The sequence below is a fragment of the Calliphora vicina genome, chromosome 1 (genome assembly GCF_958450345.1).
Source record: "Calliphora vicina chromosome 1, idCalVici1.1, whole genome shotgun sequence".
Lineage (NCBI taxonomy): Eukaryota > Metazoa > Arthropoda > Insecta > Diptera > Calliphoridae > Calliphora > Calliphora vicina.
Window position 1 is genome coordinate 158,439,078 of NC_088780.1, and position 13,252 is coordinate 158,452,329.

At 28.9% G+C, this 13,252-nt stretch overlaps 1 protein-coding gene across 2 annotated transcripts in view; it reads right to left on the bottom strand.

Moving 5' to 3' along the window:
* htt (huntingtin) overlaps positions 1-13,252 on the bottom strand; it is a 99,907-nt gene that overhangs the window by 26,766 nt on the left and 59,889 nt on the right. For both annotated transcript variants that reach the window (XM_065516371.1, XM_065516370.1), the window contains 2 exons: positions 12,840-13,129; positions 11,193-11,441 (listed from right to left, as the gene is read on the bottom strand). In XM_065516371.1, coding sequence (XP_065372443.1) covers positions 11,193-11,441; positions 12,840-13,129 — 539 coding nt within the window. The remainder of the gene's footprint in view (positions 1-11,192; positions 11,442-12,839; positions 13,130-13,252) is intronic.

The following is a 13,252-nucleotide window of genomic DNA, read 5'->3' on the forward strand; positions in this document are numbered from 1 at the left end:
TAACCATAATATGGTTAATTTACAATTCAGATGATTGTATCAACCATATACATATATGGTTACAGTAAAAAAGTATATGTTTGTGACAACCATATTTATGATGAATAATTTTATCATAATATGTTGTTCTCAGATTATGATACTCATAAGCCGAGAGCAACATAATATGGCAAGTCCTTCATCATATAAATGGTTGTCACAAACATATAACTGTTTACTGTAACAATATATATGGTTGATACAATCATGTGAATCGCAAGTTAACCATATTATGGTTGCCACAATCATGTAAGTAGTTACTGTGACTATAATATTGTAAAAAAAACTTGTAACAATATAGAAATGGTTACAGCAAACATGCACAACTATATTTTTTTTCTGCGTGCAGAGCGTTCTGCATCGATCGAAACAAATAGTGATCGGAGGAGAGCACATAACTAGGACATAATTCAAGAGATATCTCAAACATTAACAGAAATAATGCAATGGTATACAAAATATTACAGGAATCCGAAAATTGAATTTCTTCTACTGTGAGTAACATTTAACAAATAATTAATAATTTTACTCACTTTGTATACTTTTGTATTAAAAATAATATAATAAATACAAAGTTTTATTGTAGTTTATGATATTTTGAGATGAATTTACTTGACTAATCGGTATTACAAGTATAACGGAAAAATGTCGCGTTACGAATCTCACATAACAAAACATACTGAAGGTTGTTAAACAAAAAACAATGCAAATATTTTAACCAGACAACTCTCAATTAATAGCTACATCATTACATTTTAATTTCAAACAAATTTCTGAAATAAATTCTGTTTCTATTCGTTGATTTTTGCATTTTTCTAGAGTCAGAAGAAAACGAGTTCTATTTGTTGTCTCGTTTAGGATATCATATATTGGAAATAACTAATCGACAAAACCAATCTCTCGCACAAAATATCGTGCTACAAATATGTTACCGAAAAATGTAAATAAGAAAGGCTTCAAAGCTGTGCGAATGTCGCGTTCGGGATAGTTGGAACGCGGACAGACAATTTTAATATTTTAACATCCATGATTGTGATTTTTTGAGTTGATCGATATTACTTGATCATTTTAATTTAATAAATTATGTTCCAATTCGCAAAATTTTCGCAAAAACGAGTTCAGGATACCATGTTTATTGCTAGAAACTACTAATCGACAAAACCTCTATTTTGCCCGAAACATAGTACAAATATACTATCGAAAAATATAAATAAGATTATTTTTTTCACTTCAAAGGCGTACGAAGGTCGCGTTCCGGACCGTGAAAATTTCCATATGCATTATGCAATTTCATGATTTCTTTTGCATTGAAAATTCAAAAAGTTTAAAATAAGGGCCACCCTAATATACATGTGTCCATACACACAAACACACATAAAATGCTATAAAATTAAAAAGGCAATAATGAAAAAAACAAAAAATAAAAAGTTGTAAAACCACAAGTATTTCACATGTTTTATTGTATTTATTGTTCACAACAACATCCAATGGCCACTTAAATGTTTTTTTTTTGTGTTTTTTAAAAGTTAAACATGGTGAGACAGATAAACACGCACACACAGATACATATTCATATACATACATATGTATGTATGTATTACAAGTTCACATACATATCTGTCTATGAATGTATTATTTAACAAACATACACGTTATCTACAGATACATAAACTTGGTTAAAAAACAGATATATAAAATACATAGTAAGTATATTTTTGATTAAATATAAAATAAAAATTTTATAATTGTTTTGATGCTGTTTTTTGTGGTAGATTTTTTTTTGGGATTTTTTAATGTTTCTTTGTTTGTTTATATCGTTGTTTGAGTTTTAGTTTAATATTTGTAGTATATACGGTCCCGAACGCGACATTCGTATGCCTTTGAAATTATAAAATAAAGAAATCTGAAAAAATGTGTTTCTTATTTACATTTTTCGATAGTATATTTGTAGCACAATCAATTGAAAGTTGTGTTGTTGAAATGTTTGCATTGGTTTTTTTTTCCTTTATTCATTCCACTTGGGAACATTGTGGTTTATCACGCGACATATTTTTTTGTCATGTTAGTAAATTCGCCATTAACTTACATAAACTACAAAAATGTTCGTATTTATTATACTACCTTTCTTTATATATGTATTTAATTCTTCTATACTGAACTCCTCCTTAACGGCTTGGCCGATTTCGATGAAATTGTTTGTGTGTGTTTGAATGGGTCCCTGGGTGGGTTAGATTCGAGGGCGTGGCACCTCCCATACGAAGTAAAAATTTATTAATAGCTACCGAGCGATGGTCTGCTAGTTTTATATATAAGTTTCGACTAATGTGATAATAATAGAAATCACAATACATAAAGAGTGTGACAAAAAAACTTATACTATTATTAAGTTAACCCCTTGTGGACCAAGTCTTTAAATCGTTGAAAAGGTTTTATTTTTTATGAAATAATGAAAATAAGGACTTCAGGAAGTTATTTACAAAATGTTAACTTTGTGGAGGACCTGTAAGGTACCGAAAGTGACCTGCAAGGATCCGAAAGGGACCTAGTACCGTTGGGTCAGCATCAGCCAAAAGATAAAAAAAAATCATAGATTTTTGTTTACATTTTATTAATATATTGATTAGTTTTGTAACATTTATACAATTTTCTATTTTAAGAAACAGTATTTTTTGTGATTACAACATAAATAAATACCGCAATGAGAACATGAAATAATTCAATAGGCAAAAAAAATATATTATTCCAAAGATGATAGTGTATTTCAAAGTACTTTTGGGCAAAAAGGTTCAAAATATGTTTTGTTTTCATTTTGTAAGCTTATTATTGTTATGATACTTATAAGTACCGTCGGTCGACAAAGGGTTAAATAAAACTTAAACCGTTCAATATAAACATTCTCAGAAATACGTAAATTTATTAAAATATACACATTCAATAAACATTAAAATATTGGCAATACATTTATCCACTTTTCAGAGCTGCTTTTCTGATAGAAGTGTTCGGTGCTCTACGAAAGAGTTGTTCCACTTCTTTTGCCTCTGTTAGGCCTTTTTTTCATACTGATCCTTATACTGTTTAATGCTTTGTATGACTATGAACCTACAAATTTAAAGTTTTCTTTTAACTCACTCTTTATAAAGCTAGTTCAGTTAGTTTTATTGAGAAATTAGTATAATTGGGCTTCAATCATATGTTCGTCATATGAGATGTATGTTAGCTTCTTTCCAAAGCTTTCTGAAGCTCTTCCACTTTAACAAATCAATGGATATAACTTCTTGTCAGTTTTGTTAAAAAATTTATTTTGAAAATTCAATTCATCTCAAAACAAAGTATAAGATTTCTAAAAAGAAACTTAGTTTATTTGTAATATTAGTTATTTCTAATTCTTTTGTTTCAATACAATGAGAAGTTTTCCTTATTTATTTAATTTAACTGTTGACCTTTTAAACACCCCAGCGTATACGCAACATGTTTGAGAGAAATACTAATTTATATAAAGTATACGCCACATAACATTGTTAAACTTTCGAATGAAAGGAAAAAATCTAAAATGCATTTTTTCAATAACTCTAAAATGTATTGAAGCACACTAACAATTGCATGCATAGTTACAACAATTTTTTTCGTATTTTCCTTCTTTTAATTTAAAAATAGTTTTTTATTTTTTTTTTCAAAGCAAAATGCTTTATCAAACCATTTTCATTGGCATTCCTTGCCTGTTTTAAACGCATACAAATATCAATGTTTAGCTACAGTGGGTATTTAGTTGTAAGTGCGAACACATACCAGAGTGCTAGTAGTAATACATACATATGTGCGTGTATGAATGTTGTATACATATACTTTTTAAAAGCCCCTTAAGTGCTATAATGTTGTCTAACTTGTAACATTAAAGATCACACATTCACACACACAAACTATAGAAATGGAAACACACTCTTACACAAATAGTCTATACATGTATTTGGTGCATTCACACTAAAGTTATCATTCGAATAAAAATTTAAAGAAAAAAATTTATTATTTATTCGAATGAATAAGATTTTTCAAGTTAGAGTAACAAATTATTCAATAATTCAAATAATCGAATACTCGAATAAATTTATATTCAAGTTCAAATTCAAAAAAAAAAAAAAACAAATAAGAAAGTATGGTCGGTCAAGCCCGACCATATAATACCCTACACTTAGTAAAAGACAAGAAACATTTTTCTTTTAAAATTTCAAGAATTTATATTTTTGAGTGATTTTCGGAAGTGGACCTTATATGGGAGCTATGACCAATTATGGACCGATCACCATGAAATTAGGTCGTACGATTTATGTCTATATGAAAGTTAACAATGTTGAATTTTGTATATATAAAACTTATTTGGAGCGGAATTTGTGGAGATACATATATGTATCTATACATACATATATGTATATATAAATTAAACATTTATGACCGATAAAGTCCAAATTCGGAAGGACATTTGTATGGGGGCTAGGTGAAATAATAGACCGATTTCAGCCAGTTTCAATAGGCTTGGTCCTTGGGCCGAAAAAATAATATGTACCAAATTTGATTGAAATATCTTCAAAATTGCGACCTGTACTCTGCGCACAAGGTTTACATGGACAGCCAGCCAGACGGACGGACATCGCACAGTGGTATGAGAATAAAAAAAATGGAAATAAATCTGTAAATTTCACATGCGCAAAGAGGAAGTGTAGTCGAGTTTAAGTTTTGAATTTGTACCTCATGAGCTCACAAGGAGCGGTACCAGGGGTTCCCATAGTAGGACAACTCGGGTATGTTAAATTTTAAAAATGATCCTATTTCTTCGTTTGTGTACCGATTTAAAAAAATTACACATATAGAATCTCCTCGTCGAGCACTACATAAAACCTCGTCGTAGCTATCAATTATCTCTTATAGCTTAGCAGATATTCGCATTTGAAAATTTAATTTTCAACATTTTTACCCACCCTACTCCAGTTTTTTGGTGACCGCGGTTACAAATATTCCCCGATTTTATCTATTTTTCTTTTATAGGATTAACAATAGATCTATATATCAAATAAAGAAATAAGTGTTTAAAAATCATCACTGAGTCCAAAGTTACATGCATTTGAATTTTAAGAAATTAAAAAAGGCGTTTTTTCGCAATTTTTTTGGGAAAAAAGTACTTTTATTGTTTTTAAGTTATCTAAAAAATTTCTAAGAGGATGTATAATGAATTTGTACTTTTTGGAAAGCTAACTTTACGCCGAATATTTTAAATGAAAAAAAACATATATAATTTTTGATACCGACGGGATCAGGTCCATTCAAAAAATGCCTATTTTTTATGTAAAATTCAACTTTAGGGCAAAAATTCTAAAATCGCATACTCGATATCAAAATATAGTAACCTATTTTAGATGGCGCAATAAGTTCTTAATTATTTTGTAAAGGGTTACGATAACCCCGCCCCTGGTATGGATATTATAGCCAAAAAACGAAAAAATCCCATTTTTGGGATTTTTCAAGATTTTTTGGGAATTGCGGGATACTTGATAACAAATTTCCAAATTTTTTTTTATTTTTCCATTTTAAATAGTGAAATTTCATTAAAAAATATTCATAAATAAAAATTTTATTTCAATTTGAAAAATTTGTATCTATGCAAAATTCAATAAAAAGCATTTTTGTCATATTTTTCAAAAAATTATTCCATGAATTTTTTAATTGTCATAAGTTATATACATTTTTGAAAAGAAGACAAAATCCTCTATCCATTGATATATAACATGCCTACCTTATGTTTTTTACGTGTCAAATAAATTAGGGAAAACTTAACAACTCGTGAGAATTTACCTAGCACTGTTATTTACATTCATAAAAATGTTGTTATGTATTCAACATGCTTTTTATGAATTTCTATGTTAGGTAGATTCTCAGCGAGTTGTTTAGTTTTCCCTTATTTATTTGACTACTTTTCAAAAATGTATATATTAGCATTCGAAGTTTTATGTAGTGCTCGGCAAGAAGATTCTATATGTGTAATTTTTTTGAAATCGGAACACAAACGAAGAAATAGGATCATTTTTAAAATTGAACATACCCAAGGTGTCCTACTTTGGGGAATCCGGGGCCAGCTCCTGAGCTCATGAGCACTTCCTCTTTGCGTATGTGAAATTTCATTCAAATCGGCGTAAGGGTTTAGAAGTTACAGATTTATTTCCCTCTTTTTTTATTCTCATACCACTGTGCAGCGTTTAATAGACTCAGAAAGTGATTCTAAGTCGATCGGTATACTTTAAGGGTGTTAGACTAATATTTTTGGGCGTTACAAACATCTGAACAAACGCATTATACCTTCCCCACTATGGTGGTGTTCGGTATAGAAATGATATACATAAAGGGTGGTTTTTATAGAGGCGTATAATTTTAATTTATAGAGGCGTAGAATTTTTTAAAACCGAGTTTTTTCTCTGAAAAAATCATAACTTTTTAACCAAATGAGATAATTTAAAAATTTTAGGTGCCTACTTATGGGTTAGCAACGTTGAAATTTGTGAAAAAATCAATTTTATGGGAAGTAAAATAATTTTTTTTTAATTTTAGATTTTTTATGTTTCTTTTGATAATTTAAAATTATTCCAGAAAAGATAAAAATTGTTTTTAAAGAAAATATTTAAATTTTTTTTAAATTTTTTGTAAAATATTGCTCACAATCCGTAAAAAAGGTATATCTAGTGGGTTTCACGGTTGTATGTCAAAAAATGACCAAAAATGCATGCAAAACCTTTTTGGAACCATGTCTTTTTTAAAAATTTTACCTCTAGCAAAAAATGGGGCAAGGACGGGCGGCTTGACATTTTTGCATTAGATAAAGGAATAACCAAACAACTTATTTTGAAATTATGGCAAATATAGAAATTGATAGTTTTTTTTATTTTCCATCAAAGATGAGAAATATTGAAAAAATGGATAGTTGGTAAATATCGATTTACCTGGACAAATACAAAGCAAACAGTATAATTTAATTTATTCTTTTCTCAATAAATATACATATATATCAATAGAATCAAAAATAGATCCGTTACCTAGTTTTTCAGATATTGTATTTAAAAGAGGACCAATTTACCTAAAAATGGTATGTTTTTTTTAAAACAGAAAATCATCTTTTGAACCAAAAATCTGATTGTAATAAGAATAGAATATTTGAAATCGTTGGACAATTTCCTGGTTTATTCAATATTTTTTAGGGGCACATGAAATTTTTGATTTTTGTAACCTCACTAGTTCCACGGGCACCACTGGTGCTAGCGTTACGGTCATTGGAGATCGTTAAAGCACCATGATCTATGATTTTTTTATGGTTGAAAAAATTGATGGCATTAATTCGGGCGAGATGTGGTTTTAACAGGATGGCGCTACATACCATACGGCGACGGCGATAACTTGACTCCAAGGTCGTGCTCTCGACTATTTCCTGTGGGGCCAGGTGAAGTCACTAGTCACCTGCAACAATTGACACCTTGTAGGCCTTGTTCGTGTTATTCGTGACTCGAAAAAGTGGACCAAAATTGAACGTCAAGAATGAGTTCATCAATAACAGCCTTCACTAACCATTCGCAGTAAATCAGGCTGTATTTCGCCAATAACGCGTTAATATTTGCTTGGGATTTGACATATCCCCAGAGAAAATAATCAAATGGCGTTAAATCACTTGAACAAGGTGCCCAGTTAACAGGTATTGATATTACGGCGCGAACGATGATCGTGAGGCTTCAATTCCTGTACGTGATGAATCTTGTAAGCACGATAACCAAGAACTTTAGACGAAATTTTCCAAAAAAAATGGATGACGAATTGACATATTTGGATCATAATCAACACTACGCCCCTCACAATCGCTTTTTCTGTGCGCTCGTCATTACCAATATTTCGCCTCTTAACGTTATGATCATTCAATTATGGATCGATCCTCACAAATGTTGGTAAAAAGATTTAGTTTGAATAAGAGAGGAAACTTAAAAAATTAATCGATCACTTTAATAGTAAATAAAAAATTATAAACTTTTATTCGATTAAAATAAAACTCGAATTATAGACAACCCTAACACTCATACACTCAGTGTGAGACTCATGTACTGTACTTTGTCTAATATTTTGTTCTAGTAAAACTCTTTTACTTTCAATTTTTTTTCTTTATTTTTGCAATTGTTCATTGCAGTTGTACTTCATGTGGTTCTTCCTCTTTTTAAACTGAATACTATTATTACACTGTTGCATTTGTCGACTTTTAGTTAGATTGGAAGTTTAAAACATTTTATGAAATATAAATTGTATGACATTGGACCGTTTACAAAATAAATGGTAAAAATAAAGTATAAAATAAAACGTTTATTGACGGATATGGGGAGCTTCGGAAAATTTATCTAAGTCGGCATAAAAATTACTATGGGTTTTTATGCCGACTTAGATAAATTTTCCGAAGCTCCCCATATCCGTCAATAAACTGAAAAAGTTTATGAAAAATTTAATCCAAAATTTTTGAGAATCGTTAAAATTCAAGATAGCTTCAATTTCTTATATGTTTTGAAATGAAAAAATCAGTGACACATCGGTGACTATACCCATACTTTACCAATATTTCGCATCTTAACGTTATGATCATTCAATTATGGATCGATCCTCACAAATGTTGGTAAAAAGATTTAGTTTCATATAAAACTTGGTTATTATGTATTGTAAGATAATTATGAATGTTCAAGTCAAGTGTTGTATGGAGACTATAGACGTGCAAGAGTGTAACTTAAAGTATTGTCAAAACAAGTATACCATATACATAGCTGTTACTATGGGTATAAATATGAGAATGAGTATAACTAATGTTGTATGGTTTTGCTTTTGCACACACACTATACTCTTAAAAACAAAAACAGTTGTTTATTGTTTTGTATTGAGTATGTCATAAACTTCTTTTTTGCACACAAATAGCTGTTGTAACTACAAGTATTATAAAATATTGTAGGTGAAACAAATATACAAGTGAACTTTGGTGAGTTGATGTGTATGTGCGAAAATTTATGTTTAAAAATGAACAACACGCAGTGGTTTCGAAACGTTTATTTCTGGAAATAATTCGGTATCTCGGGAACTATTGGAGATATTACTACAAAATTTCTCATGGTTGGAGCTGAGGTATTTTCGCTAATGGGGGCCAGTGAGTTGCCCCCAAAGTTGGTCACCTCGGATCTCAATTTTTTTAATAAATCGGCAAAAATTCATTTATGTTCCGAATGAGCTGAAATTAAAAATATAAATAGCGCTTAAGAAGATCTACAAAAAATACGCGTACATGTGCAGGTTATCTCCATTAGTTGAAGAGTTATTTACGTTTATTTATTTTTAATTTTTCTCGATTTTTTTATGGTTTTTTAGATATGACGGGCCTACGGAGGGTCGATTTTTTTTTCTAAAATATCACCTATGTATATTGGCAATAAAATTCTAAATAAAATAAAAAAAACTAGCTAACAATTAACTTGTCCCTATAAAAATTTAAACGCATCCAAAGTTGGAACATGTAAAAAGTGCCGTACTTTTGAAGTATTTTCCCAAAAAAGCCCATATATTTTTTTCTTTTGTAGAAAAAAATTTTCTTCGGGACTAGGTATATACAATTTTTATATGATCCGGAAATTTTTATATAATACAAAACCGTGTAAAGTAAATTTAAGCGGACACAACACCGCCAAGACCTATCCAAACTTGGCCAATTTAAATAAAAAATTAGATTTGAGAAAAACATTCTAAAAAGGCAAAGCACCGATCCTCGAAAAAGCTTCATACTAGTATAACCGTATATGCTTCTTAAATATCTACAAAGTTTTTTTTTCTATCACACGGTAAATAACGTCACAGTAGGCACTTTTCTAAAAAAACTCAGTTTTTGTAACACATTTTACCCGGTTTAGGAATTTCGGTATTTAAAAATAAAAAAATTTAAAAATTATAATGTGGTTTATTTAAGGATAATTGAGTCTATATTAGTTCCAAATCTTGTTATGATATCTTTAACCGTTAAAATTTTACATTAATTCAAACTGTATATTTTTCTCCATGTAAAATCACCATATTATATTTTTTTAAGTTTTTAGGTAATAACGTCCCAAAAAAATGATTTGATTTTACTAAAATATCAATCAATCTTCAAGTCCTAAGGTTTTCAACAATATCAAATACTTATATAAAAATGCCTTTATTTACTCCTCAAAAGTTCCACAAACCTTGCCCCCTTTAGAAAATTTGTATGCTTTTTCATATATTTATAGTGGTTTAGGCTAATTCTCAGTTACACAGAAAAAACTATTTCTTAAACCGTTTCAATTCAAATATTTGTCACATATTGAACTGGTTTCAATTATTTCATAATTAAATCAAGTATTCATTTGCTCAAAAACAAAATTTCTTAATATTTTCTGTTGAATTTTGAGTTTTGAATTTGATTATTTTGACAATTGAATATACAATTTTCGTTATTGGTTGAATTTCAAATACAAAAATTATTGAATAGATAATTTTCGTAATTGAAAACACATTTTTATTATTTTTTGTGTTTCAATTACGAAAATTATCTATTCAACAATTTTTGTGTTTGAAATTCAACCAATAACGAAAATTGTATATTGTCAAAATAATCAAATTCAAAACTCAAAATTCAATAGAAAATATCAAGAAATTTTGTTTTTGAGCAAATGAATACTTGATTTAATTATGAAATAATTGAAACCAGTTCAATATGTGACAAATATTTGAATTGAAATATAATTTTTTCTGTGTACGAACAAAAGTTTTAACAACTTATCTAGGGCTTACCAAAAAATTTTTGTTTCATCTAGCATTTATTTTTTTTCCAAATAAAAAAACAATGTTTTTAAACTCCTTTAGGAAATAGTGTAAACACTACTTACTACATACTACATATCACCTATATTTACTACACATTTAAAAACAATTGTACGAAATATGTAGTAACTAGTACATGACAGCAGCACTAGTAGTACATGCGACTTATTGAAGTAGCTGAAACCGTAGCCGTAGCGTACGTACGTACTGTATTGTAAAATGAGTATTATGTATTTTGTATTTTTTTTGTTCTACTTCTTTACACTTACCTTATGGTATCACAATTAATACGATTCCAACGAGTTGTATGATGATACAGTGAAAGTTTATTGCCCACAATTGGAAAAGTTTTGTACGTAATTAAAAGTTCCATAATAGCTTCCAAACAAATACTACGTATTTGAAATTGTTCTTGCTGGTCCACCATGTTTTCGTCATAAACTTTATTGATTAGAAGTAAAAATGTCATAAAATATTCTTCAAATTGTTGACGTGTTGTAAAACCAAAAATTGACAATCTATAAATAAACAAAACAAAAATAACAACAATAATGTTATGACAAGACCAGCAAGACATCATTATATGAAAAGATAAATAGATAAATAAAAAGTAATAAGTAATAAGAACTAGAGTATGTTTTTAGTTTTTATGAGGCCATGAAAAGAAAAATTCTTAAGATTTTTGTTTCCTTTTTTGTGTTTCGTAAATACTTAACGATATATTGACAAATAAAATTTTACAACTCAAGGAAAACAAGTCAAAACAAAACTGTAAACCACTTAAGGCTATTTATCGTTTCAATGGAAATTTAAAAAGCAGACATATTTTTTGTAATCTTTTAAGACATAATACTTGTGTCTACTCTATTAAATGCTTAGATTAAACTTTTGTGCTAGTTATTGAGCCTTAAAATTCAACAAAAAAAAACTTGAATTTAAACCATACCCAATAGGCATTATTGCTGGAATTCAAGTTGAAAGCAATTGTAATTCCAGCCTTGAATCCAGTGTCAGCCTTGAATCAAAAAATCATATCGCTTGAATTTATGTTTCCTTTTTATTGGAGAATACTATTGAAATAAAGTGTAATACAACTGTAATTCAATTGCTTGACTATAATTTAAGGCTTGAATTACACTTGATTTCAACTTGAATTCCAGTATTTAAGTTTTGCTATAATTCCAAGCTTGAATTACACTTGTTTTCAACTTGAATTCCAGTAAAAATGCTTATTTTCAAGGATTGAAATACACTTGTATCACACTTTAATTCAGTAGCATTCTCCACTGAAAAGGAAACTTGAATTCAAGTCGAACATTACTGTGTTAATACAGTTTAATTCAAGTCGAAAAAATAATCTGATTCAAGCTTTAATTTACTTATTTTTGTAATTAATTAATCTTAATAAAATTTTGAAATATTTAAAAAATAATGTTTGATTTGATTTGAAAAAAAATCGAAAAAGGTGAAATTCAAATTGAATTCAAATTTAATTTCCAACACTTGAAATTAAATTTTTGAGTGCTTATTGGGTTGACAATAAAAAAAATGTTTGAAAAAAATTTTCAAACAACATCACAAATTATTTTACTTCAAAACAGAATTGAATTGAATTAAAGTTAAAATTCAACCACTTGAATTTTAATTTTTTGTGTGCTTATTAGATTGGGTTAATACTTCCCATACTCAAGCACTTGAACGTTTTGTTGGAATTTGACTTGAATACAAATATAAATATGTTTTAAACTTGAAAAATATTTTAAAAACTTATAAAATAAAAAAATAGGGCTTGAATTACATTTGCTTTCACTTGAATTCCAGTAAAAATGCTTATTGGGTTCTAACAATATTTTCAAGTTTTTTGAATTTTTAGTTCTTAAATTTTTAATTTGAAAAACAAAACAAAAAAAAATTACCTTTTAACAAAACTCTTTAAAATATCGACATCACTAAGGCTCTCAATGGGTATAATTGGCAACATTGAATTGCTGTTGGTAGTTGCTGACGACATTGCTGCCGTTGATGTGGATGCTCCAGCTGATGTGCCTGATTGACTTTTATGTGCTGGAGATGTTGTTGGTGATGTAGTTGTGCTCTGGCAGGCCAATAAACGTTGTTGCTGTTGTATAATTTCATATGGTGTTACAGCCAAAGCATAGAACAGATTAAATCTCAGAGATGAAATTGAAATTGATAACAAAGAATGCTGCAAATGAGACACATTTAAGATGGAAGCAAAAGAAAAAAGTTAAATACATACAAATTTCAAATTTAAGCGATATCATTAAAGCATCAAATTACATATCAGTACAAAAAATTCGTGTTTTTC